The 27,693-nt window shown below is 43.2% G+C and overlaps 1 protein-coding gene and 1 long non-coding RNA gene across 7 annotated transcripts in view; one reads left to right on the top strand and one right to left on the bottom strand.

The window, feature by feature from the left end:
• Window positions 1-469: 469 nt before the first annotated feature.
• PRKCD (protein kinase C delta) overlaps window positions 470-27,693 on the bottom strand; it is a 49,710-nt gene continuing 22,486 nt past the window's right edge. For 2 of the 4 annotated variants that reach the window (XM_085302536.1, XM_085302537.1), the window contains exons 2-18: window positions 25,043-25,182; window positions 21,801-22,000; window positions 19,893-19,953; window positions 13,709-13,865; window positions 13,099-13,130; window positions 12,261-12,346; window positions 11,765-11,894; window positions 11,123-11,223; window positions 9,886-9,982; window positions 8,330-8,463; window positions 7,605-7,778; window positions 6,964-7,055; window positions 5,253-5,315; window positions 3,843-3,981; window positions 2,750-2,938; window positions 2,353-2,481; window positions 470-1,013 (exon numbers count right to left, since the gene is read on the bottom strand). In XM_085302536.1, the coding sequence (XP_085158662.1) occupies window positions 855-1,013; window positions 2,353-2,481; window positions 2,750-2,938; window positions 3,843-3,981; window positions 5,253-5,315; window positions 6,964-7,055; window positions 7,605-7,778; window positions 8,330-8,463; window positions 9,886-9,982; window positions 11,123-11,223; window positions 11,765-11,894; window positions 12,261-12,346; window positions 13,099-13,130; window positions 13,709-13,865; window positions 19,893-19,953; window positions 21,801-22,000; window positions 25,043-25,157 (2,058 nt within the window). In that variant the 5' untranslated portion in view covers window positions 25,158-25,182 and the 3' untranslated portion in view covers window positions 470-854. Of the gene's footprint in view, window positions 1,014-2,352; window positions 2,482-2,749; window positions 2,939-3,842; window positions 3,982-5,252; window positions 5,316-6,963; window positions 7,056-7,604; window positions 7,779-8,329; window positions 8,464-9,885; window positions 9,983-11,122; window positions 11,224-11,764; window positions 11,895-12,260; window positions 12,347-13,098; window positions 13,131-13,708; window positions 13,866-19,284; window positions 19,408-19,892; window positions 19,954-21,800; window positions 22,001-25,042; window positions 25,183-27,693 lie in introns of those variants that run through there. The other 2 variants (XM_085302538.1, XM_085302540.1) reach the window with 2 other exon arrangements.
• LOC146597302 (uncharacterized) lies at window positions 2,934-11,129 on the top strand. 3 transcript variants are annotated; one of them, XR_014895553.1, is made up of 4 exons: window positions 2,934-2,978; window positions 5,979-6,049; window positions 7,540-7,909; window positions 10,547-11,129. It is a non-coding gene; the product is annotated as an uncharacterized LOC146597302 (long non-coding RNA). The 3 variants fall into 3 exon arrangements; XR_014895552.1 differs by lacking the exon at window positions 2,934-2,978 and having other exon boundaries at window positions 4,928-6,049; XR_014895554.1 differs by lacking the exons at window positions 2,934-2,978; window positions 5,979-6,049 and adding an exon at window positions 7,051-7,204.

Here is a 27,693-nt window from a genome sequence, read left to right as displayed (position 1 = left end):
GCACAAGTCAGATTTGACTGCAGCTACTGTAGCATGCAAATTAAAAAAGGCAAAAAAAAAAAAGTACTTTTTTTTTTCGTGGGAGAGGAGAAAAGTTTGCTKCTTAATTTTTCCTACATTTAGAATGCTGTAGAATTGAGGTTTTTGTTACCTATAATAGCTAACAGTATAGTCCTGAGGGTAGTTCTGAYTCTGTTTAGCACTGGGTGCTTTGGTGAGAGAGACTTTGGATTTAGTAAAGAGCAGTTAGAGCAGTGCTGAGCTAACTCTTTCCAACAACAGCTGGTGTCTTAGTCTTAGGACTATTTATGCTGCRAATTTCTCCTTTTGCCTGATTCTTCCGTTTGGTTCATATTATTCTTCTTTTCCTAAATTAYGAGTGCTTACAAATTACTATTTTTTGCTCTTGTTTAAAGACAACTGGAGTTTAATGGAATGTTTCTAGAAGAAAATATCATAAAGCCAAGAATGAAAGTTTCATTACACTTTCTTTTAATTGAAGACAAATAAAAGAACCAAGGGCTCAAACACTTTTTTAAAAAGACATCATCTGTTCTCCAATGTCTTCTCTCGAGCAAAATATACAGCATATTTATATAACATAACTACATTCAAGTAACCAAACAGAATTTACATTTTCCCAAACAGAGAAAATAATGCACATGATTCACATACCTTAAACCCAACCATGCATAAAAGGACACTGCCAATAAATCAGCAGTTACACATAATTAATCACACTACTGTGTATTATTCTGAAATATTGACAACACCGTTGGACTGTGTAACATTTAACACTTGCCGTTCTCTGTTTAAACTTTCAGCCCCGCTTTAAAGTCCGGCTCAAGCAGAGGCTACTTGTCTATGATCTGTTCAAATTTGGGGTTAATGAAAGAGAATCCATCAAATGCAGACTGATCCATGGACTCAATCAGGTTTTTGTCACTGTAAGATAACTTTGGCTTCTCGTTCAGAAATTCTCTGTCAAAGTTGTTGTAGTCACTTGCTGACTTCTGTGTTGAACAAAAAACAGGGAAGATGATAGATAGTTTGAGGCAGAGGCTGCAAGCTTTTTTTTCCTTCCAAAATAAATTGTTATATATAATAGCTTAGCAAATGATACCCTGAACTATTAAAAAAAAATATAACTCCTCTATCTCAATACCTGTTGTAACAACAGTATAAAATTACGACTCTGTAATTATTTATTATTAGCTGAAAACAAATAGGATTGACTAGCTTTGGAAAAGAACCACCTGGATTCTGTGTGGACAAAMGCAATTCTTTACATGTAAGCCTAACACTTCTTGGTATTAACCGGTGTTTTTTGATCTCTGGAAAGCATTTTAAGTTCTGTGCTTGTTCAGAAAAAAACCTGATGCATTAGGACAGCTGCTTGGTGTCTGGATAAAACATAATATTTGTGTCTGTTTCATGAGAATTTGCATTGCTAAAGATGACCAAGTTTTCCATTCCAAACCTCCAAAGCTTACTCTTGCAGGGTCCTTACACTTCCAGAGCACGTGGCAACATAATATATGAATATATGAATATATGAATATGTGCTCCTATTCTGGAATGGAGCAACTCTCCTGCATTGTATATGTGAGCACATTTTAAAGAGACTGTGTTACCTCAACATCGCTTTATCTGTACCAGTATGGGATGGAGGAAAACTGTTTTGAATTTTTAACTAATTGAAGATAAGGTGAAGCAGAAGCTGCCCATGTTGACACAGACTATTAGTGTGTGCTCTGTTCTCTGTGTGGTTTTTAGGTAACATTAGCCACATGCTCTTACAAATACTTCTTGTATGTTCTTGTATGTAGTCTAGAGAACGTGTTTTTCTGCCCTGCTGGAGTGGAGACTCTAGGCCAAGTTTGAACAAGCACAGATTTAATGCTTATACAGACAATGCCTGCAGACAAATACCAGCTGAGTAGCTCAAAGGTATTGGTCATTCTCCAGTGTGGCAATACAGGAGAAAAAAAATCCAAGAAACTATCAACAGAATTGAGACACACAAAATGCTGCTTTTCTCCAATGATGTAAAGATTTAAGAAGGACGAAGATCAGCTACTAACTGATTTGCCCAAAGAAGCCRTGGGATTGTATAGGGAGGCAGCCTTAATACTACAACAGGAAGATTTTTGGAGCAGTCAGAGGAGTATAGTTTCATAACTGGACTCTCCAAGAGCAGTGGCGTTTGAGAYAGATGTGTGGTTTATAAATGAGAAAGAAATACAACAGGATAGTTTGGGTAAGTAACAGTTAGAAAAATCACCTCCCTCCCTGCCACTCCAAGACAGACATCTGCAATACTTCTGCASGAACAAAGAATAGTGCACATACCACTTTTGGCCTGAAAGGAGGGTCTACCTCCCTTTTCTCTAGRGCTGCCCAGTTGATGGTTTTGAAGAACGAATGGTCTCTGATGTTCCCAGTGACCCCCAGTCGTCTTGTTGGATCCCTTTCAAATAGCTGCAAAACAAGATACTCAGTTAAGCTTTTACATCTACTCAAAAGGTTGGTGGCACTAGAAGAAATTATGGGTATGCTGCTAAACAGAACAAAAAATAGTTGYTCGCAGTAGCCCAACCACTGGTATTAAGTAAATTCACTTTGCTTTCCACTTTTGAAAATTTGCTTCCCGATAAACAGCGTCTTTGACAAGCCTAGCTATTTCTGCCAGAGTCCATCCCTAAGGCAAATACGGTACCTCGATCCCATGAGCGATGAGCAGTCCTACCTTTTCTAATATGTCTTTTGATTCCTTGGTAATCCAGCGTGGGTAATGAGGTGTGTCCACTCGGATCGACTCGAACAACTCATCTTCATCATCCCCGTGGAAAGGAGAYTGTCCAATAAGCATCTCGTAGAGCAAGACCCCAAACGACCACCAGTCCACGGAGAACGTGTACCTCAAGCCTTGCAGGATCTTTTTCCACAGAAGGAGAGGAGCAGAGCAAGAAAGACAGGTAATCACTAAAAGACAGCTTCCCCATGATGGATACAGTTCAGCCTTTTCAAAAACCTGGTAATACTGTATGTCATACATGCCAGGAAAAAGGTTATTTTATGAGGCTATAACTAAGATTTTTAGGAGAATGAAAAAAAAAAAATCCACCTCCCTGGCATGGTTGTTGACACTGATGTACATCTGCAGTTTTACTCTTGGCTGTTGTTTTGCAGATGCAGACAAATCAAACACTTTGCTGTCATTGACAGATTTTGTGTCTTTTCTTTAATTACCCTGTATTTGGAAATGATCTTTCTCTAGTTTCTTTACAAGATGATAAAGCAAGGAAAGGGGAAAGGGAGGAAGTAGTGATGAAAGCGAGTTAGTAGCAAACAGACTTTGGTGATATTTAGAACCTGACCGACTTATTTGGACTATTTTGCAAGCCATATGTTTTTAAAAACAACTCTGAGCACAAGGACTTTAATTCAATGAGAGTCTCCTTACAAGCTGATTTCTGTTTTGGCTGCTGACAGCAACACATGCCTGTTCTTTGTGAAGTACTAATACATTCATTGTGAGGGAGCCCCTTGTGTACACCAAGTGTAAAGGCAGAAGGGAAGATTAATTTTTGAAACACTGAAACTTTCATCATTTCAAAAACACATTTTTAAAGCTTGCTGTAAATACTGTAGACATAGCATACTTACAAATATTAAGTACCTTCTACAGAGACCACAGGCATTTAATGTTTTCACATGTTAATTATGCTTCTTTAAATATACAGACTATTAGTCTACAAAGGAAGATTAACAACAGCTGCTGCTCTAACATCAGTGTATTAAATCTGCCCCCCAGCAGCACGTGGCAGCGTCATACTGACCTCGGGAGCAATGTAGTCCGGGGTGCCGCAGAAAGTGCTTGCCTTGTTCTCGCCGACGACGTTTTCTTTGCACATTCCAAAATCAGCTATTTTGATGTGGCCTTCTTTATCGAGCATCACGTTGTCCAGTTTTAGGTCTCTACAAAAAAATGCGGAAAAAAAAAACACCCTGCCTAAAACTTGTTTTGAGAACAAGTGAATATTTTTTTTTCAGATGCATGCAGCTTCTTATTAAAATTAAAGTGAACCTTCCTGCAYCATATAAAGGCTTTTTGAGAAAATAATTGTCAATCAACACAATATAGACAAAATTATTACCTTGTATTTTGCGAGGGTAAGAATTCTCTCTCTTGTCGAAGTAACTACAGAGGCTCAGCTACAGCGGGTAGCCTTATAACCTGCAGCGTTTGCTTTCAAGTCYAGCAGGGCGCCCAGGGCTGCTGCTGTCCCCGGAACGAGGCACGGGTTAATGTTTGCTGCGCTGCCTGATGCAAATCAAGGCAGCTCTGCTGGCGTCCAAGCGCTTTTGGCACGAGAGGGAATGTTCCGAGCCCGCCCGGCTTTAGTGCTCGCTCCTGGTTACGGCACTGGGGAGCTCCGGGCTTGCAGCTGCAGCGCAGGGGTCTGTGAAGTGCCCTATTCATGCCTTTTTTTTTTTTCAGAATACTCCTCCTCCGTCAAGTTAGAGCATTTTAATGACRTTTTCCAAAAGCTACATTCCCTCCCTTTCACTGCGACGCATTTTTTTTGGTCCATCTGGCTGCTGAAGCACATACCAAGGAGAGCAGGCTGAAGAGAAACTCCACAGCCYGTCTGCTTACCAAGAAAAACTTGAATAGAGCAGACAATTTTACATGAGAACAGTACAGTCTTTTCTCCTTGGTAACTTGAGCTTCCAGTATCAGCCAGGCAGAYTGCCAAGTAGGTGAGGTGCTGCGCGGCCCAAGGCTCCCCGGGCYAACGCAGCACACCAGTAATCCTCCCTCTCCGTTTGGACATCTGCTGCTCTTCACCTGAGCAAGCTGCATATATTCCTGAGACAGGCACATGCCTTGTTCTAGCTGCCATTTGAGTGAGTTACAAGTTCTAAAGTACATTTCCATTATGCTAATACCTGCAAAGCCGTTGCTCCGTTTCCTTTATACGGTGATGTTTGTATGAATCCGAGGGATTCGTTTCTGTGCAAAGTCTACCTACGGTCAGTTTGGGCGATTACAGCAGCAAACTTCCATTATTCTGGTTGCCAAGGGGTGGGGGGAATATATAGATTCATCTCAAGCATGTTAATGCCTTTGGAATAACATCAAATCTCTAACAGAAAGCTGTTACTTGTTAAGTTAATCAGTAATGCTGAGATATACCCAGCGTTATGAGAATCGTAGGTCCCCGTGGGAACTAAGAGGTACTCACCTATAAATAATGCCTTTGCTGTGAAGAAACTGTAACCCGCATAAAATCTCAGCTCCATAAAACCTGAAAAAAAGATCAACACATCTTTTAAACTGGCTTGCTCGGTTAAAACAAACATAGTCCGTGCAGCTGGCCAAAAGACCTGTCGTAAGTTTGTCTTTATGGAGTGAGAAGTGTTGTGCATATCTTTAAATACTAGGAAAAAGATCAACCCCATATTTAATAGTACACCTGTGTTTGTACAGCTTGCTGCACTGAATGTCGCAGTCTGCAAATTAATCTCTYTGCCACACATCTGTGATATCTAATGCCAAGCATTAGAGGGGTCAGCAGCTGCCTTAATGTTTCATTTCACTTCCATTCGAGAGCAGTGTTCCTCTTCTACTCTTGAATAGTCTAGGTATGTGTTTGCAGAGCGCTATATGCACATGCCTTTTGGAAAGACAGCTATCAGGAGCTCAGTACTCACGAGATAGACAGTGCTTTAGAGGGGACAGAGCATTAATGGCTGAGTTAGAAACAGGCCTCAACTATCTTCTTCTGCAGCTGCCCAGCTGTAGTAGGCAGCCTAAAAGTAGCCTTTCTTCAGGGGCATTCTCCCCCAAAAGGAGGTGATAATCCAGAGCATACAAGGGAGGACACTAAAGGAATGCTTTTCCCTCCACCTGAAATGCATTAAAAGATTTTCTTTTAAACAAATACRAAACTATTTCCATTTCTGTATAGCGGATAAACCTGAATGTTGACCCAAAACTTCAAAAATACGTGCTGAGGATGCAAGGGGATGCTGTATCGAGGTAAGGCAGAGTGGCTTTGTCCAGATTCTTGCTGGACAGTGGGAATGGAGCTAGTCCTGACCTGTAACTATTCATTCACTATTTATTTCAGATTCCTTGATCTAATCCAATCCCCTTAGTCTTTTCTAATCTGTTTATACAAAATCGCTGGTGCTCACGAGTGCATCCTGTATCCTACACTGTTACCTTTAACATCTTGCCTACTCAATTATTTTAATTAAAACTTTCATGCTTCTGCATTAGAGAGGAAGAAAATACTGTCATAAAACTAGCAAAATACTATATATATATATATATAAAAAAATATATATATATATCATCATACATATATTTTTATATATAGATACATAATAATACACGCTACATCTTCAGCTCCAGTGATTTCTAAAGTCATAGGTAACTGGGGCAAAATTACACCTGCTAAAAATCAAGTACTTTCCCACTGAATAGATACCTTTTTCTTACTTTATTAGTATCTTGTGAGAAGTCCAGGTTCCGGCTTTTCTGCATTATCATACCAAATTAACAGCAGTAGTAAATAATATAGGGATTTTTTTTCCATGCTGWTTTCTTAGGAATTTAATTATTTCCTCAATAATGAAATATTCAGCAATAATCAATAATGAATATCCTAAAGGGCACTGAARCAGTACCTTGTGCTTTTCATTGCTGGTCATGCTGTGGTTTACCAGGCATCCCTAGGTACTTAAACCACTAAGTATATGGAGGTGTACGGCCAAGTAAATTAAGAAGACCTAACCCCATCCAAACCCACGCCTAGAAGTACACTTAGAATCGCCAGCCACTGAAACTCAAGTGGAAGATCGCAGGTAAGGGGTGTAGAGTTAGTAGCAGCAGACCCACACAGATGATGCTTGTTCAGGCACAGGGGGGTGGAAGGGTTTGGGACTTACGTTGCTCTGTAGAGATCAAAACGCCCCTTGTCCTGTATGTGGAACATCAGGTCTCCCCCATTCAGGAACTCCATCACAAAGAACAGATGATCCTGTTTGGAAAATCAGCAGAATGAGAAAATTACTGACGTTACTGCAACCACAACGTGGAATATATGAAGCGGTGATGTGGCTATCAGGAACCAAGCAGTCTCCTCCCTCTCTGCAGAGATATTTCCCTGTTACATACACATCCACAAGTGTACGAAATTGCTACAGATTTGAGTATCCTGGTCTTATACTGTAAGGCTAAATATCTCACCTTGTATTCTGTGGACTTCTAACTTAATATACATTTAAGTAAACTCGCTGACTCCTACTTGTGACAATCTTTACCCTCACCAAGAATTAGTCTAAGGTCAAGGATTTAAGTTCAGTTGCCTCCTACTCTAGGTTGCATAGATACTGTGCTGTTCTTATCAGCCTGTATCAGGGTAGCACTCGTATTTACTTTCCACAAAGCCTCTGGACTATTTCAGAGTGCAAGAGAAGAAAATTTACTACTTTGATCACTAAGTTATTTTCACTTGACTGCAGGTAACAGCATCCACAGAAGGGCTAAATCTGTTGTGGTGGTGTCRTTTATTTTTCCTCCTCCCTACCTTTGTCTGAAACGTGCAGTAAAGGTGCGTGAGAAATGGATTCTCCCATGCAAGTGCAAGGACCCGCTTCTCCACCATGGTGCATTCRACGTCGTCGTCAATGAGCACCACGTCCTTCTTCAGTGCTTTGACAGCAAAGAACTCGTTCTTCCCTTTCAGCTCCGCCAGCAGAACCTGCCAAGGACCAACGACGACATGAGAGCGCGTGCAGGAAAGACCGACCGTGTCGCTGATGGCAGCAGGAGGAGCCGGAGGTGTCTAAGCAGATGGCCGTGGCAACAAGTGGAATGACTTACGTGGGAAAGGTGGGTGAGATTTGTGAAGGTGAGGGTGCTGGGTGTAGAGTAGAGCCGTGCCGCCCTTGGGCACGCACGAAGTCAGTCCCCGGAGAGGGGAAGGCCGCGCCGCCGCGGGACCGCAGCCTGACGTGGCCGYGCCTGCGCAGAGCACACGAGCACGGGGCGTCCGCCCCTCGCGCTGTGGGGCGAGTCCTCTGCTCGGTAAAYGATCGAAAGCTGTTGTGCGTTACGTATCGCTTCCGAGTTCAGAGGAGATGCAGTGAGGTATTTCTAATGCCTTTGCCAAAGGTGGCTCTAGTCTGTTCTCTTAAAAGTTATCAGCCCAAACGGCCACAACCGGGACCTTTCTGGGCAATGAAAACAGCCCGTAACACTGCRAAGATGGAGCAAGGCAGCCACCTTAAGCTCTGGGAGTTCGTTACGTACCTTTCCAAAACTTCCTTTCCCTAGTACTTTATGGAAGACAAAGCTGTCGATGTTGAATTTTCTCCGGCTTGCAATCCGTGACGCTGCCTTGGCTGTGTTCCCCTCCCAGAGCTTGTCGTACTCGCTGTTATCTGCTAAGCCAAACAGGGAGTTCAGAGTTCAATGTATACAAAAATGTTGCRTGACTCAGATCCTCTGTTTGGAGTTAAGTACTGACATGCCGGTTCAGGGCAGCTGCTGCTGGGATACTGGCAAATCCCATCAGGAGAGGCAAAGCGGGTATTTTACAGCAAAACTTTAAATTATTCAGGTGCACTTGGTGTTGTTGAGTTTGAGCCTGTGATTTTTTCCGATGCTGSGTTTAAGCAAGACTTACAATAGGAATTAAAAAATCAAAAGCCCTAACTTTTCCCAGTGACTGAGATACAGAGCATAGTATGGAGAAAAGGATACTTCGCTTAGGCCTGCCTTGAAACAAATCGTTTATCCTCTGTTAATCAGAGCAGAGCAGTCTGTCAGCCTAAGCAGGGAGGCTGTGAAAGATCTGGTTTATGCCCGCTGCTGRCCCACGATTCCAGCTGAGAAGCGTGAATATGCTGGTTAATCCTGATTATATCCTAAAATTACTATTTTTTTCATTTTAATCTCAGCTGCCTAGGATCTGCTGGGTCGTCCGCGTGGCCCTGTGATGGTGGTTGTGCTGCCTGGTAGCTGCAGTAACCCCGGGAGGAATCTCAGTGGCTATGCCCTTAATATTCAGCCAAACTATCTTTGCAAACCTACCCTGTTTGCAAACTGCCCTGTTCTGGCAAGCCAGACAAGGTATGATAAGTAATATCAAAAGTCATTTTCTTATTGAACATTTAAACAGAACTAGCTCAACAATTAAGATTGGTATTACTCCAAAAAGACCAGTTATCTCTTTCTCAGTGTAGAGATTTCTATGTGGTATAAAGTGACTTTTACATTGCCCCCCCCCCCTTTTTTTTGCTAGCAATTATTAAAATAAGGTTTATACAATGCAGCAATTCTCTAGCAATAACAACAAAAAATGCAAAATTTTATATTGAATGTAAATAATAATGATTCCATGTGGTACTGAAAATGTTCTGGCTATGAAATCTCAAGTAGTATTTTTGGCTAATTAAATTCTAACATCGATAGCATTTGTCATTGCACGGGGATTTCTGATATTTTGTGAGCAAACGAAGGTAGTTAATAATGTGTGTGGCAGATTTCAGTTCCCAGGAGGGAGAGAGGTGTGTTGTACTTGGATTAGCCAGGTTTTCTCCAGCTCCATCCTGGGGAACTGCGCTGCAATGAGCAAAGCAAGCATTCGCGCAAAGGCAGATGTGCTGCTGGAGTAAAGTTATGTAAGCATTGTGTGTGGCCAGGAGACTGCAAAAAAAAAAAAATATATGCTTATATTTTTAAACAGCCCTTATAGTTTAAAAAAAATTGCCTAACATAAGGCAAGAATGAATAATTACTTATGTTGTCAGTTTGTGTAGTCTGGTAGGTAAACGGCTGAAAGAGAATAATGCAACTTTTCTCACCTGTTGCATCTCCTCCTGGACCTCTAGGYTTCTTATCAAAATCTTGATAAATACCAACACTTTCTACAGATCCAGATTCAGATCTTCGGGTAGATTTCTGAGGAGGAGGGAAGCACTTGATATTATATTTGCACTATTAGTTCAGAAATATTCATTATAACACTAGTTGTTAAATATAACATGATGGCAGTGTAATTCTTCATTAGCAACTCAGATTACAGCTCTTCTTTTGTCCAGAAGTTTGGTTCACAGACTGTTTAAGCCACACTACATAGCTTCAGATAACCCAACTGCTTTGCTTTCTACTCTTCAAGAAAGTACATGACTAAATTTTCTCAACAGTCTTGAAAAGAATTTACACTGTGGGAAATCTTCCCTCTCGGGCATGTGTTTATTTGTTGGCCCGGGAGATGGGAACCGCAGTCATACTAGACGCACTGAAGTCGCACATTCTTGGTCTTCAGCACATGCAAACAGCTTTTATTTATGGAAGATCCCTGGTATCAGGTTGCAGTAAGGAAAAGACTGAAAACAGCGAGGGCTGTCATGCCAACCTCTTCCACTACACTGAAAAACTCAGCGTCTGGTGAAAGCCTAGGAGAGCTAAGCTTAAGGAAATACTCTCAGCTTGCGTGATACATTTTCTTGTTGTTTATTTCAGAGCTTGTGACTTATTTCAGAGCTTCTGACTCTTTGCATGTCAGAAGTCCGCAGCAGTCTGTGCACGAGAGACCAGCCACGCTGCAGCAGGGGACAAATAACGTGAGCCAGGGGCCAGCGTGAATTCCAGGGGGGTTTCCTAGGCGTATATCTCAGGCTAATAAAAATTGAAAATATCTGGTATGCTTCCCTGKTTTTTTTTTAATCTCAGCATTCAAGGTGAATGCAAAGTTGAAGCATGGAAAAACAGACTCTACGCTACCACTGTTTAAACACTATTCAAGAAAAGGGGAGAGAATAACCTTGGCTTCATAAAGGAACGAAGCTGTATCTCAGGACAGCACGTCTGCTCCTTTTAAGAATTCTGTTGGGTTGCATTTTTTTCCCCTCAGTTTCAACTTTAGGTGATCAACATTTTTGTTAATCCTTTTATGAGTCAAATTAAGATGAGGAAGCCTTTGCATTTCCTCAGTTTCAAACTTCCATTCCAACAAAAGTGATAGGGAAGAGATGAAGCAAAAAAACCAAACATGCTCTGAGAGCAACTATTTACATGACAAACAGCAGGACAGCGTACCTGGCTAACTTGATTTAAAGCTTCAGCTAGTAGCTTCTGGTTTATTCCACATAAGTTTGCCACCTTCTTTTGGCATTTATGATGCACATTCATTCCACATTCTAAAAAATAAAATTTAAGGACAGTTATATAAACACCATGAAAATATTGTCCAGTATTATGACAAAGAACGGTTGTTTTCTGTTCAGAAACCTTGTTATAGCCCCYGATTGGATGTGATTATTATTATTAAAATGGCAATTTTAATTCTAATGAAGGCTACAAAATCTGTTCAAAATGGAAYGAACTCCAAGCAGCTTTAGTTTTTCCTCAAAAAAATCCATTATGCTAAAGATGATTAGCTTGTATTTGTACAAGAGAATTATAAAAATTAGGTATTTACAGCAACACTTGTAGACGCTGCCAAACTTCAGCTATTCCCATGCAAAGTAGTTATTGTGATTACGCGCCGGGAAAAGAGCAAGGTTTGGGGGTGCAYGCACCATCCCTGCACGTTTCCCACCAGCGTGAGAAGCTCTTGCAAAAGCTTTTTAAACGMGGCATGGGTGAGCTGAGCGCTGTGCGGGGCAGATACGTAAATGCACGCTTGGGAGCGGCAGCCGCCGGCTCGCGGGGGGCAGCGGGGGCGAGGTCCTGCCCTACCTTCGCACTTGAGCCCCTGCTTGACGAGGCCCCAGAGCAGGCTGCCGCAGTGGTCGCAGAAGGTCGGGCTCATGTAGTTGTAAACTTTGAAGCGATGAGGCATGTCGATGTTGAAGCGCTCCTTCTGAAACTGAGAGCGACAGGGTTGAGCCGCCTTGGCCAGAGCGGGACCAGCTTCTTGGAGAAAATAGCTGCGATATTAGAAAGTGCCAATTTTTGTTTCCTGCCCTCCTCCCAGAATCCGTGCTCCATACATAGGTCCCTTGTCCAGAGGGGAAAGAAACAACCCATCATTACTATCCAACCCCTTGCAAGGGTTTTAACTGTTTTTTTTTTTTTCTCTTTTCCCCCCTTCCCTTGAAAGTTTCTTTCGGCACCCCTTATACACAGTCTTCAGGAGCGGACGGGAACCTGCCGGCCCAGCCACGCACCTCCCGGCCGCCCAGTTAACCTACCTGCGCTCTCTGTATTATAAACGTATCGGTCCATCGCTTACCATCGTGTCCCTGCTGTTGGCTGCGGTACCGGTACACCTCCCGATGATTTTATCGATACATTTCTTATGAATAGCAGCATTGCATTCTTCAAGACATGCACAAGAAAAAGAAAAAAAAAAAGGGGGGGGGGATTCCTTCAGATGGTAAATATAGGGCATGAGGTGTTTGCATTTCAGAGAGAACAACGTGAAAAACACATTCCTTTCYGTCATCCTAGACACACCAAAACCTTTTTTATTCCCCCTCTCCCCCCAATCAGGATGATCATCTTTTTAAAACAGTTTCCTCCCACCTCTTACTATCATTATTGCTATTTCTAAACCAAATCGCCCACATTAGGCAATGCCATTACTACTTGGTGAGGCAGATAATAGTATGTTTTTGAGTTTTACCCTTTGATATCCACCCTACTGTACTGGGTAATGTACAGAGCTCAACCCTAAGTGCTGTTTCATTCGGCTGTAAACCCTAAGAATAATTGCTACCTTTTCAGAACAGCTTCCACAMCTGTTCGGTGCTCTATTAACAAAACCTGCTGCCATGATAAAAGAGTGCAACTTCGTAGCTGCATTTTATGCTTACAAGAAGAAACACTAAGTCTAAACTTTGATACTAAGAAATTCAGATAAAATGGAGTGGAGCAYAACTAGAGCACCTTGGGATGTCATGCAAAACTTATGTTTAACAGTCTCTTATATATGTATATGTATGTATAAATAAAATGGTGACCACGCACTGAGCCATGCATATTTACAGAATTTTTTTTTCTAACAGTGATTATTAGAACTATAGATTAGTGTAGAAAGTAGCAGAAGAAACAGGTAAAAAGCAACTTACGCCTACATTTGTAGCCTTGCTTGTTGAGTCCCCTGGGGGGAGGGAGGGGAGAAAAAAAAAGATAAAGAAGGAACTCATTAACGCATGTGTTTATTGGACTGAAAAAATTTTTTTGAAGTTGTTTTTACCACGTCAGCCAATCAAGCCTTTATCTGTTGGTATGTTTATTCTAATTAATAAACTGAACTAAGTTCTGCTATACAGAATCGTCCGCCTGAGGAAGGCAAGGTTCAAAGAAAAGGCAGTACGTTYGGTTAGACCAACACGTTACGAGAACAAAACAAAAAAGCCTGAGCATTATTTTCTCAGATCCACGCAGAGGAAAGCAATAATCAGTCACACACACTTGTGAAAGTGTCGTTGCTGATTCCACACCAGATCTTACTTTTGGCTCTAATTTTTGCCAATTTTTTCCRTGGCAAAAATGTTCAAGTTCTTTTAATGTGAAAGACATGACTATAGCTCTTGGGCAAGACAATACTACTAATAAATATATTTTTCCCATCTTGCACCACAAATGAAATTAAATGTTTTGTCTCAAAGTACCTGAAGCAAATTTTACAAATTTTTAGCCTTTGGGTGTGGAGGAAGCTTAGCATTTCCTTCTTACCATACAAAGTCCTTGCAGACAGAGCAAAAGGTAGGTTGTCCAAAGAAGGTAGCGATGAATTCGTGATTTTTGATGTAGTGGATTTTGGCTTGCTTGATAGCCCCTCTCCTGTTCATAGTTACTGTCCCCTCTTCTTCCCTCATTGACTGTTTGCAATCTGGGGGGATGGTGGGGAGAAAAGACGAGATAATTTTAAACGCCGAAGTTATTAGGAAGATTAGYATTTGCTTTCCAAAAATGCTCCTTTTGTCTTTGTTTCAAACCCATTTRTTTTCCATCCGAGCCTTTCGGTCCAATCAGGGTGGCGTACAGGGATGCCCGAGTCCCTACAGCCTCCCTGCGTCGGGGTTTGSGAGCTCTTCACCCTACTGCTTATTCCTAGGGAGCCTTCGGCAGACGAAGCCGAGGAGGAGCAGGAAGCCTCCTGYAAATCGGAGTGCTGTCCCGCTAGAGGAACGACAACCGCAGTTGTGTCCGGACAGATTACGCGCTCCCGTGTAGCACGCGATTTCTGTGCAAGAGAAATAGCGTCTTACTGGAAGCAGGAGGGTCTGCAGCAGCCGCCTCTCCGCGCGGCCGCTGCGCGTGTCCTCCTGGACCAGAGCTACAGAACGAGCAACGGCGCGATGCCGGACCCTCCGAGCCATCGCTAGACCGTGGCCCCGTTCCCTTCCCACAGGAAGGTGGTAAAGACCAAGCTCCCAGGGTCATAAGCCGGCGAGGACGATTTCCAGCTAGGCATTCCCACCAGGCCATCTCGCCGCTGCTCCTGACGTCCGCCAGCGCGTCCCAGCCCTACTCCCCTCCCCTGCCAGGCCCCAGGAGCCCCCGTGAATTTACACATAGTATTAACCAAGGAAACACCGTTCTTGGGATCTGCACGCCGTCGGCATATACAGCCCTTTGATTACAGGATTAACTATTTCCRCCCATTTTCCGAGGAAGCGCGCGAGCAGCTCTTACAGAAGCGGGCCTCTTGCGTTGCCACCGTGCAGCCACAACTCACGCTACACAGTCTTACTCACAGGCTTTGAAAATAATAGGAGTAAAAGATCACAGTGGRGATAAGCACTCTAAGATGCAAGTATCAAAAAAGCAATTTAACGCTAGGATACGTTTCTTCTGGGCACAGAGCTGCTGTTGGAGGACAGTCTTTCAGCGTCATCGGGGCTTTGCTTTTTATGCTGGTAGGAACAGACTTGTTTCCTTCACCAAGCCACCTTAACCGCAGTGCTCGAGCTTGCAGGAAAATCATCCGGGGCCTCTGTTTTTCTTACTGCTGCCCAGCTCGGGAAGCAACGGCCCAAGTCAGCTGAGATGTTAAGGCTCCGCCGCGCTTCCGCCCTCGCCCTCCGCTCCTCCAACGCCTCCGGCRACCCCGGCAGCGAGGGGCGTCTGCAGAAGCGCCATTTAACCAAAGCAAAGTAGGGAAAGATTTGCTGCTCCCCCCCCACATGCATTCTCAGGGAATTCCCTGCGGAGGAGCAGCCGAAGGGCCAAAACCGCTCCCTAAACGTTGTGGGAAACTACGTGGTTAAGTGCGAGACTACCAGGATTCGCCAGGTGACTAGGATATGGCTTCTCCTCACACTGTCGCTATCTAATATTGCTGATATTGCCCGCAAAATTCCCAGAGAAAACTGCTAGCCACGGTAGGGGAAAGCGCGATACATCTTCGYTATTTGAAAAATTGACATTGAACTTAACAGCAATACATTTGTCTGGCATCTGTTCTGAGGCGGTAGTTAAACGGGGCTGTATCGTCTGCAATTTGTACAAGGAAAGAAAAAAGGGAAAAAAAAAMCAATTCCCCTTAAGCATATGTTAACCGTGACGAATGCTCGAGCGCAGCAGAACTTCAGATCCCGCTGTGAGAACACAGCGTCTTCACCACGAGCTGCCTTCTTCAGGACCTTCGCCCAAACCAACCCACGTATCCAGGCACACGGTTGAAAACGTTTTCTCCTGCGTGCTCCGAAAGCGCGGAGAGGTCCGGCCAGCAGCTGCGGGTCAAGCACGGTGAGCGAGTTCTCCACAAGGGCGCTATCCGYGCATTGCCCTGGGGGCTTAATTTCAGCGCCAGCCCTTTGGGATATTTCCATCCCTACGACCAACAMCACCTTGTGCAACCGACAGCCCGGAGGACGTTTGCTGAGCTACCCCAAGCATTCTTGCTACAGCTGTGCCRCGCTCCAATAACCCCCAAAGTGACCCAACAGTCCCAAATTAYCAATTACTAAAGCCCCCAAACTCCTCCTCCGTTCTCATGCCGATGCACGCACAGGCACGGGCACGTCCACGTGCAAACCGGAGAACCTTTCCCCTCCCAAGTACAGAAAGTCACAGCAAAACTAACCTCTAAAAATACATCGTCAAGTCAAAGATGTTTCTCGCAAGCGGACCCCGTCCAGGTTGCTCTGCTCGACGCAGCTCCTGCCAGCTCCCTGCCCAAGCAGACGCCTCTCGGAGAGCACCGYGCCTGCTTTCCCCAACACAAACCAACCCACACACCTACACGGGAAGATGGTTTCCATCAAACCCGTGCAACCGCATTTCTACATGCAGATGCAAGGTACCGCTGATTTCATACTAAATCTGCCACATTTGTAGAAAGAGTATTTTCTCAGCTAAATGATTAAGTCGACTGACTTGCCCACGTACAGCCATAAGGCCATGTTCTGGCTTTCCAATCCTTGTTGTATTTTACTGATCATGTGAAAACCCTCCTCCAACATGCCTCATCCACAGAGAAACTTGCTTCAAATCTTAATTTAGACCGGTGCAATACGCAGACTGTGCGAGCAGAGCAGCTGCAAATCTGTTACATACCCCATTATTTTTCACTGGTGCCTCTGAAAAGTCTCCGCTCTCACGCTTGCTCCACGCTCATCTCAACGAGCACAGCCAAAACCGCCACTTTTATAACGCGCACGCACCCTCTGCTTCATACCCCTCTCCCAGAAGCCAGTTCACATGCAAACCATTTCCCTTCTGATGGCATCTAATAATGTTTTAAGGAAAAAAAAAACCTCTCCAGAAGGCTGAAGACAGCAAAATGGCAATTCCGAATTCGAAAACGAGACAAAAAGCGTATTTCARAAGCCTCCAAAGCTGCTAACACAGAGCCGGGCAGCCGGCGGTACAGCGGCCGTCTCTGCGATGCCGCTTTTTCTTACGCGACAAGGTCATTGACTTGACTTGGATAAACAAGGTCAAGCAAGGCATTAAGCATATTGCCACTCCGAGCTATTAAAATTAAACCTGCTTTTACAGAAGTATCACCCTGAACAACACTAAAATAAGAGGATATGCGGCAGAAAGAATATTATACTATAAAATGAAAATGGGGGTCAACACACTCTTCTCCTTGCTTTATTTCCATTTTCTCATGCCAGAAGAAAAACTTAGGGATTTCCAGACCGAGCTTGTTTTCAGCTTGTAAGACGGAAAGCAGAGAAGTTCCTAGACAGCCCTTAGTCAGGGMTCTACAGCCCTATTTTACACAATTTGGAAGGAAAACAGCCCTAAGACTGGGAAAACTTTTCTGATCTACTGCCAAATTAACTGACCAGGCCTCAATCTGCAAAAATGATTGCAGATTGAGGCAATCTCAGTGTAACTCATTGGGGAGCACGATTTAATACCAATTTACTCCAAGAAAATTATTCGCTGGCAGTAAATCTGACAGCGGAGCAGTAACACGGTTACTTCTCGATACAGGTGCCTATAGATTGAAGTGGAAAAAAAAATCCCAATTTTCTCTAAAGATGGTAGGATGTTTGCTATTTAAAAGGAGAGGTTGGGAATCAAAGAATTTAGTCTGCAAAACAAGCCAAAGAAAGAACCGGGCACCTTTGCAAAGAGCTTGGAGATTTTCAAGCAAAAGGTACCATCTACAAATCAAAGATATCGGTAGTAGCGATACCTTCGAATAAACTGGGGACCAGCCCAGCTAACGAACAGCTCCTTACGGAAAAGCCCGTCAGCGAGAGAACAAAGTAACACGGGCACAGGAAGGAATCCGAACTGTCTCTAAGCTTTCGGCTATTAACTAAAGGCTTTAGCAATGTAAAGAGCAGGGGCTAATACAAACATTCCCGTAACGCAGTAACAAACGTCTCTGCTAGCACCAGTAAATGGTAATTTAACATGGRGAAACATTTACACTAGTGATCGTGAGCCAAAATCACTGTAACATTYGCCCATTTAGTAATCCTCCGTAGTGACATAAGGAAAACTACACTTTTTAGGAAGGCTAATATGTTAAAAAATAATAATCACACCGAGTGTTTGATGTGAACATTGCAAATATCAGATTGAGTGTCTTTCCTTCACAAAACGTGCAAGCATAAGTATGTCTTCAAAGGGAGACTCCACTGGCTCTGCGGGCTGGCTACCAAAAAGGTCCATAAACCCGAAAGACCTTGCAGTAAACTCCCTATTTCCCTGACAGCAACATTAACATGTGCATCTTAGCTTGCCAATAAAAACCAGGTTGTATGATTCAATGATCCACTATCATCTGCAATCCTTAACTATGGCCTAATAATAAAGACGTTAAAAAAACTGCAAGAACATTACATCTATTTTTAATTTATTTTGATAAATAACTATATGTAATTATCTTTGTATTTACTGCACACTGTATTACCTTCATAGTAACAGCTAATATCTATTTACAGAAGGTTTTCACTTATGTCATCTCTACTAGTTTTCATGTCTGTGCTGAGACAAGGAAACACGCTGCAGACTTGTTAAATGAGCAACGGAAAATAATGAAGTTAATTTTGTGCATTTTGGCCCAGACACAATTAAGCTTCCGGATAACTAGAATTCTGTGTCTTTTTAGATAGATACATTCTCATAATATTACTGCCACATAAAGCTGCCTTGCACACGAAAGCCACAAAGATGAAGGTTTTCTAACACGAAGGTTCACAACAGTTTGAAACCAAAACAGAATATTATTGATGTATAAACAGAGCGCTTTTAAACTTCAGAGAAATCCTCTTATTTAGGGGCTCTTCAAAGCCATACTTTTTTGTTTGCTTGTTTTAAAGAGTTACTTTTCATAAAAGAGACCAAAATAACGAGTGTATTTGCTGTTGCGTTGCCACCACAAGGATAAAATGTCAACTCTGAAATGTCACCTACTGCACATCACATTATCTTTAGTAGCTTTTCCAATAACTGCGATGCAGATGGCACACATGGTGCAAAAACATTCACAGTTAACTTGTTCTGTGAGAGCAGAAGTATGTTCCTTGTACATGTCAGAAAAAAAATTCTTTTCAACTTACATGCTTATTCCTTTCTCCGATTATTTAAAAACACACAGTATGAAATGATGGAACACTGATAGGCTAAAATGGCAGAAAATCCACTTAATACCCAAGAAACACAAATTTCCCGACTTTTGGGACGAGAAAGCTTTAAGCACTAACYGAGCAAGTCACAGGGTTTATATCATTGCCTTTAGGAAAGGATCACCCAGATACACACATCCCCATCAAACTATTTACTCTGGTTACTGTGCCTAAAGCTTCCACACTCATAATTAACTGCATCCAACTTACCTCCTAGTTTCTTTCCCAAATAGCACGCACAGATTTCTGACGTATACAGGACGTTCACTTTTTAAATTGAAGGGGCAGGRCGCTGCCTTGATTTGCATTCGCCCTGATTGCGCTTAATCATTCACTCACTATCAGCTTCAGTGATCAGTGACCATCCCGGGGAACCCAGAACCCGACCCCCAATCCACAACACAGTTTCCCCTGTTAGCTAGAACAACAAGATACTTAACTTCTTTGCACCCAAGAAGGAGCCGATTATATTTTTCTATCACATCAAAACATGAGGACAGAGAGATTAAAGACCCTAAAGCGGCTAAATGAAACAACAATACAGGCATAAAAGCATTTAAAAACACTGTGCCCGTGACTTTCTACAAAAAAAAAAAAACTCAAAAAGCAAAAAACCCAACCCCCCTCAAAAGAAAACAAAATGTTACCAAAAAACCCCATAACCCTACAAAACAGATCAATAAAATCAGAAAATTCTACTAAGTACATTAGGTGATTTTTTTTTAATAAAAACATCCTGTGTTCTAAAAATGAAATTAAGGGAAAAAGTTTTATTTGTACATAACTGTCTGAAAAAAAAAATGAAGAGTTGACATTACCTGTATCTTCTAAAAAATACTGCACAGCCATCAGCACCTTCCCCTGAGGTTGCAGGTCAAGCTACGGAAAGAAAGACACCAAATGAAGGCAGACATCAGCTTTACGGGGCCGTGACAGGCGGTTTTGGTGGCAAACCCTACAGGCTGCAAAGCTCCCCGCTGCGGAGGGCGATGCCTCCAAGCCACGAGCGGGAGGGAAGTGGGGAGGCAGCACGCACGGAGGAGTCTGAGGCAGTCTTCACTGCAGAAGACAGCAAAATATCAATGGGTTAACAGCAAATAAGTAAATATAACATATATAGAGGGAGACAAAGAATATATAAATATATCTATAAATAAACCCAATTAAAAATACTCGTTACGATACCACTACTCTAGTGGGCAAGGGGGTAAGATTTTATCTTTAAGGCATTCTGCCTGCCCACCGCCAAAACACATGCCTGCTCAGACATCCACGCTTCTCCCCCCAACCCTACTTACGAGTCTTCATTTTAACCTTCCGGCCTTGCTTAACCTGAGTTGCGAAAGAGCGGACTAAACCTCAGAGGTTTCTCTTTTCCTGCAAACGGACGCCCGCGTGCACGGGAGGCGCTTCAGGCCAGCGCTGCGCGGCGACGGCTCGCCAGCCAGCCCCCTCCCAACCACAGAAAGTTCTGCTCCGCAGCACCGGTTCTGCTGATTTTCCTTTGCCCTAACCACGCTCTGAATCCAGAGACGGGCAGTTCTTGTATTACCAAATACATGTATTTTCTGCACAGCCGCCTGTAAAGCTTCAAGGGCAACTGGATAACTGGCAAGACTACTTATAGCTTTACCCAGGGCATCCGTCCACCAAGCCAGAGATTTCTCACCCAGCTTATAGGAAATCCCAATATTCCTCTCTGCATCTTATTTCTCCATTTGCAAAAACGTTGAATATTTAGGACACTTAAGAGTTGCTTCTAAATTTTATATAAAGTTCTATGGGACACAAGTGCCTCAGTATGTTCTCAACTCCCATTTTTCCATCAAAGAAATCGTATTTATTTAAACTTACTCAGCTGCGTCCACCAGCAGAGAAAGAAACTAGAGAAGAGGATTTTTTAAAGATGATACCACTGAAATCTCAGTTCATTACTGCACATCAGCTGAATGAAAGCAACAATAAGCTCAACAGTTCAGATTTCTGGACTCAGAGTTTTGATCCACTCCACCTCCTTCTCTGTCTCTTTCCCCACTTTCTAAATCAAAAGGAGGGAAATAAATAAATAAATCACATATAAAAATCCAAAAGAAAAAAAATTTTTTGGTTTCCAATCTTCATTTTTATTTGAGGTTTACAGTTCTAACTGAAAGTCATTCACATACAACTATTTCAAAGTTGTACTTTGGGTTTACACAGTTTGACAACTAACAACAACTACCGACATTCAGAGTAAATGTGTATTTCTTAATTTAAAACCACATTAAACTCTGACTTCTGAGCTCGACTCACAGACTTGTCCCAGGATGACACAGGTGCAAATGACAGATGCCATCTGGTGAGACACCATTCCCTGGGACTTCACGCACATTAAAAGACTGCCTGTGTCACGGGACACAAGAGCAAGAGAAGACACTGGGAAAACAGAAACAGGGACCGAAGGATCCTCATCACTGCAGCATCAACCCACGAGTTTGTGGGGTTTCTTTTTTTTTGGTAATAAAAATAGTAAAGAGATATGCCTTGGCATCAGCTTCTTTTTCTTCATCTCTGGATTAGTTACAATGATCAGATCCTACTTAAACGTCTCTAATTGCTCTAACAACTGTTAAGCTTTTTAAAGGAGGCCCTTAGTGTGATACACGTTACTCCACACGCTAAAGCCGTAGTTCTCATCAGCAACGTAACCCGGAGAGCGAATTCAAGGAACGGATCTTCTCCCTTACCCAGAACTCAGCTTTGCCGCTGCCTTTCTTGCAGCGCTCCGCCAGGACGGATACTCCTACGGTCACTTCGGACAGGGGCTCTTCCGCCGCCTTCATGAGAACTATCTGAATCACCCGCCCTTCGTAAATATGGGCATCAAAAGTGGATTTCCATTCTGGGTACATGGTGGGTTTCTTCTGAACCAGCGTCTTCCCCCTCTCTGAGGGCCACATGCAAAAGAGAAAGGGTAAAATCAAGTTACGCGCAACGAGTGGTGGAACTTGCCACAAGAAAAGAAAAGACGCCGCCCCTCGCAGTAAACCAGGAGGCAAAAGAGCTCGCCACCAAACACCCGGTTCAGGCACTCCGGACCTTCCCGAGCTCAGCGGCTCGTTCAGCGAGTCGCCTCTCGACAGGGAGCGTTTGCACGGCGGCTTTTTGGCATCAGTCTCCGCGACACATTGATCACAGCGAATACCTGCTGCTGCAAGATGAAGTAAGCTATGTCTTCGGCTGACCTAGTTTCAATTGAAACTGGTGGCTGAGAGATGAAAAGCGCCACATTTCATTAATCCAGCTCTGAGTTATCATGACATCTCACTTCCATCCACGCTCATTAGCTCTGCACTTTCTCTGCCACAACTGCTGCTTCTGAAAGGATATTACGAGGTCTTATTTTTCCTGTCTAGCACACGCAGACCTTTCATAGTCAAAGAAGAAAAGGACCTCAAAAAAACCCAAAATCTTGTTAAACAGTCATTCTTTGGCAAGTTTTTTTTCTAACTTTTACTCAGCCTCCCATAACAGTGCCTCAACAAATTCCTTTGAGTTTTCCTGTGTTTCGCTATTCTTATTAGATACGTATTTTTTTTCTTAATACACGACTCCAGTCTCTCTTCCTACCTTGTTAAGCTAATTCCTTCTTGTCTTTACCTTAGGAACAGAAAACAACTGATTATTGTGCTCTTTATAACAAGCTTTAGTGTGTTTCTGGGTTTCTTCTTAGCGCATCCAAAATGACACTGCCTCCGAACCGACCATATCCAGTTTTTCACCGTCTCTCCAGTGTATGATGCCGCCTCCCCGGGGTTTCTCCGGGATGCTGCTTCCTAGTCAATTATTACCCATTTGCACTCAGGTAATCAAAAATCATTTGGTACATTCTGCACAATTTTGCTACTGACCACGATCGTTTGCTGCAGTAAAGGTGCTAAGTGCCTTCCCAGCTTTGAACGATCCATTTTCCGCCCTCCCCAACATTACAAATCACAGCTTTGACAAGCGGGCACAAGTCTGCTTGTCAAAAAGGGTTCCCAAACGCTCGCAAGCAGCCACCCGAGCACCTCCACCTGTTCACAGCAGACTTCGGTGTTTCCCCTCTGCTCCGCCAAAAGCTTTTAACCTCGAATTTGGAGAACCTGGCCAGCAGAAAAAACTTAAAACTCCTATCTGCCCAAATCTACTCCTAGAACTTTGTACTTGATATTCTTAACTATGGAAAACTTTGGCTATATTACAATGAAAGCACACGTGGAAAGTTCAAACAAAAGACAATTCAGAGATTATCATGATTAACAATAAATCTGTGGAGGGGGAGAATTAAATCCAGGCTGTCTGCACAGCAAGTTTTTTTTTTTTTTTTTTTTTTTTTTTTTTTTTTTTAGGCTGTTTTTTGGATTGCTAAAACCAGACCCTTTCATCAATAAGGCTCATTTGAGAAGACAACTTTTGGAAAATGAGAAATTGTAGCTATTTATAGAAGCTTTGACAGCGTTTCAAGGTTTGCAGAAGCAGCAGGAGCTGATAATACTCTTTGTAAGGCTTTCAGGAGCAAGAGAGAACTTTTCCCACACATTCACACGGCTCTCTATTCCCATGTCCCAGCACCGTCTATTTTGAAATGTTACTATAAGCATTTTTCCCCTGTGCAGAGTTGAAGGAAGTCATCTGAACCACTGGCAACAATTTGCAGCCTGGCTGTGCTGCTTGGGTAACTAAAATCACACTCATCAAGACTCACGGCAGATCACGCTATCAGCCTGCAAGTTAACACACAAACGCCGGGCAAAAAACAGCCTTTAAGAAGAATACTGCTCTTATCCCTCCTGCATTCAGGCCTCCGTGGTTTACTAATCCTATTGCCTTGAAAAAGCTTTGCATGTTTGCAAATTGGCTTAATCCCTAATCCTTAGGCAAATGATTTTCTTCTTCCTATACAATAAAGCTTCTTCTCACTCATTATTCAACATGCAAATCCAACAAAACCTATTCCAGATCCTGTCAAACTGATAACGGGAGGGAGTTTCTTCTCCTAGGTGCCCCAGTCAGCCACTGCTCCGAGATCAGCAGCACAGCACTCCTCTCCCCCATTTTTCCATGCTTCAAATATACATGCAAGCAGAGAGGGGAAAAACTGGGATAATCCTATTGTCAACAGGAGATGAAAGCTGGAAGAAAGTAAAGTGGATGTATTTAGACCACTTCCACCTCTCCACGCACATACTGGCAGCTACAATGCTTCAAAAAGCATTTCTTCAGGGGTTCTCCCAGCGGACTAGGAAAGGACTTCTCCAGAACGTAATCGCTTGATGGTCACATTTTCTGGAAGGCTCTTGTGCCTCATGCTTCGAGTCTCGATGCAGCCTTTAGCTCAAAGATACGGGGAAAGGCCGGGCATGCTGCGAGCAAGACAAAAATTCACCCCGTTCCTGCGTTTGTTGGGGTTTTGGGAAGCCCTGGAGACCGAACGCGAGATCAGACAGGCCTGGTCTAATCCAGTACAGCAACTCCTTGGCTCATCCTGCTCAGCTGCAGCGATATATTCTAGTTGAACATCAGAAACTGCAATAAATGTTCGGAGCAGTTTCTGTGAAGCAGCGTTCTTCGAAGGCTGAGCGGCCTCCGGAAGAGCCGCCCGGGAACAGGACCCGGAGCGCAAGCCATTCCGAGCAAACAGCTCCACCAAAAAGCCTCAGTTACAACAAAGATCCACATTTCTCATTAATAATTATCCCCTAAGTCAATAAAGATCATTATTGACTACAGGACTGTACAGTCCTACAGGACTTCCTGGCCCCAGGACAGGAAAGTATGAATAAAGGAGCCTCATTTCAAGGTGCGACTGCAGATAAAAATTACCATTATTTCTCCCGTTTTGAATGAAAAGCTTACGCTGGTTGTCCTGGCAGAAACAGCAGGACTCATCGCCGCTCATCGCAGCACTTCGCCACATCCCGTAAAGCCTCCCCACCCGTAACCTCACCTGTGGTCAACGCCTCCTTCATCTTGATGGCACAGAACGGCTGCAGCTGCTCCCCTTGGCTCTGCACCGGTCCCAGCTCAAAGGAGTTGAAGGATATCCGCAAGAAGGGGGCCATCGCTCGCAGCAGTGCGGACGCACACCTGCGCGGGAAGAGGTAAACACAAATCCGCCGGTAAAAAACCCGTCCCGACACACGTAAGGAAAAGGTACGCGGCCCCCCGTCATCGCAGCCCGTACAAGCCAGCCGCTTGCACCTAGTTTTGATGTGTTTTTTTTAAGCAACAAAAAAATGAGTCGCTTGTATGACCAAACAGAATGAGTATAATTAAGTATCATTTGATACGTCAGATCTTAGAATTATATAACAACAGGGCTTTTATTTTTGAGGCAAAACCTAATTTTTCAAAAAGTAAAAGAAAACAGCCACTTGTTAGCAAGGGAATGCTGTTGCAATCTGCCAGAGAATGAGGGATGCGGGGAAAATTAGGGATTAGGGAAAAACAAGTTAACAAGGTCACAGGAAGAGGTGATAGAATTAAAATCGAGCTAGCTGGCCTTTTACTGTAGCTTGTTAAGAAACCTCAGTCGAGCAGCCCTGCACATCTGTGCGTTTTTGGTTATACAGCGCCATTAACACCGAAAGCAATTAACATTCCCCTTAGATCTCTCAAGGCCCAGCACAGTTATTTAGATAAAAGATTGTGAAACCTGAGTTTTGGCAATCAGACAGAGTATAGTTCTGACACTATCTGACACCATAAACTCTCCTTATGCAGAGACCAATCCTAATAAAGGGAAAAATATCACGATTCCCTAAAATTTAATGAGTCTGTTTTTATTAACTGATTGTTTCCCGCCTTTCTTTTCTCTAGAGCAAGACGAGGTTAAAAAGCAGGTTTAGGATTATGTTTTTTATCTCACCAAACAACTGAAAACCCTCTCCCGTAATTCAGATTCCCACTGCCTGCCATCCAGACAAAAAATAAGGCAACAACCTTCCTCACTAATCTGCTAGTTAACAGAGCCTGGAGCAACATTTCATGGGTTTGGGGATTGCAATGACCGCACAAAAAAAGAAAAACATACAATTTTTGTAAAAATTAATAAATACCAGCTGATACCTCAACGCCGTGCTCAGACGAACACAACGTAAACACAACGCTCATCAAGGGCTTTAATGAGCAATACACTTTAACCGCTCAGGAGACCTCGTGCTCGCGACACTCCCAAGGGACTGGCTAGATGATTTGCCAACGCTGGATCGCGTAGAGTTACCGCTCAGTAAGGAAAGCCAGACTTCGTAATCCGTCACCTCTGGGGAAGTAGGTTGAAGACCTGGTTAGGTGGAAACAAGCCGGGAAGGCCAGCATCTAGCTCCCACTGGAAGGGACAGCCCAGCTAGCAAACACAATTTCCAGTAAATCTAGGACTACCCTAAMAAAAAAAAAAAAAAAAATAGGGAGCATTGAGAAGGCTAAAGGAATATTTGCACCGATTTCACGCAGACTGACTCACGCCAGTGTCAGCTCCGAGGCAGCGTACCAGGCTTGCCTTTTGGCGCTTGCTTCTTTATCTCCAAATGGAGATAAAAGAAAAATAGATCCAAAAAGTGTGCATTTTGAATAATCCCACAGTGTTCCTTACTTCTGATGGCCAAGCACAAAAGCTGCTTTGAAGGCCTCGCTCCCAACTCTGCGTCTCAAAACACTGCTCTTTGTTTTTGAGCAGAGTTATTTGTTTTAGTTTTCTTAGCAGTGTGCTTCCCCGCGATCTCCAACTCTCGCACAGAAATGCGGTGCTAAACACAAGCAACTGCGGGGTTAGGAAAGAAACAGCAAACCCCCAGAATTTCTGATTATTGTCACACGAGCTCAGTCAGTTCAAGGGCACCGTCAAAACTAGAAGATACCTTTTTGCTTTTCCATTTAACAAAAAAATCTTGACACTTTACTTTCACAGAACAAGCTGCCCTTTCCTCCCAAGTTCTCTACCATTATACATCTTTTTTTTTTTCTTTTTTTTTCCCCCAGAAAAGTTGAGATTTTATATGGCTTGGTGTAATTTGTCATGACACATGCTAGACTTTACTGGGACACAAGCAGGTGAGAAAGGTGGGTTTGGATTCACGCTGCAGGTATGCTCTCCAAGCCTCGGCTCTGCTAGGATATTACAGCGAGATCGATGACGTGTATTAGCTGCACTGCTGCAAACAATAAAAATCTACCCCCCTAAAACCGTTTTTGGCAGCGGAAGCTGCAGATGCAGAGAGTCACTTGACTTCCACAGAGTTTCTCAAAGTCCCAGCTGAATGCAGCCATCCAAAGTTGCGTCACGTCCAAAACGCAGACGTATCCAATGCAATAACGTTCATTTTACTCTTCACATTTTAAACAACAGAAATCCCTCTCTGGTCTCCTTAACTTTACTTCAGAAGCGACAGAACAAGGGCTGACTCTAGTGTTAGGAGCTTCATGTGTCAAGAACTGAAACTGCTATAAAACACCGGCTACGAAGGGAAGAACTGTTTACAATCTGCTCACACGATCTGCATCGCTGCTATGAGATATTAAAGCCAAGCTGCTTTCCCTAAAGGCTTTGAGTTTATCCAAACCAAATGGTGGAAAAACTGAGATGCAAACTCCAAAAATACT

The sequence above is a fragment of the Rhea americana genome, unplaced genomic scaffold (genome assembly GCF_003343005.1).
Source record: "Rhea americana isolate MKP2758 unplaced genomic scaffold, rheAme1 scaffold_19, whole genome shotgun sequence".
Classification (NCBI taxonomy): domain Eukaryota; kingdom Metazoa; phylum Chordata; class Aves; order Rheiformes; family Rheidae; genus Rhea; species Rhea americana.
Note: the sequence above shows the minus strand (reverse complement) of the source record. Positions and strands in the feature narration are given on the sequence as shown.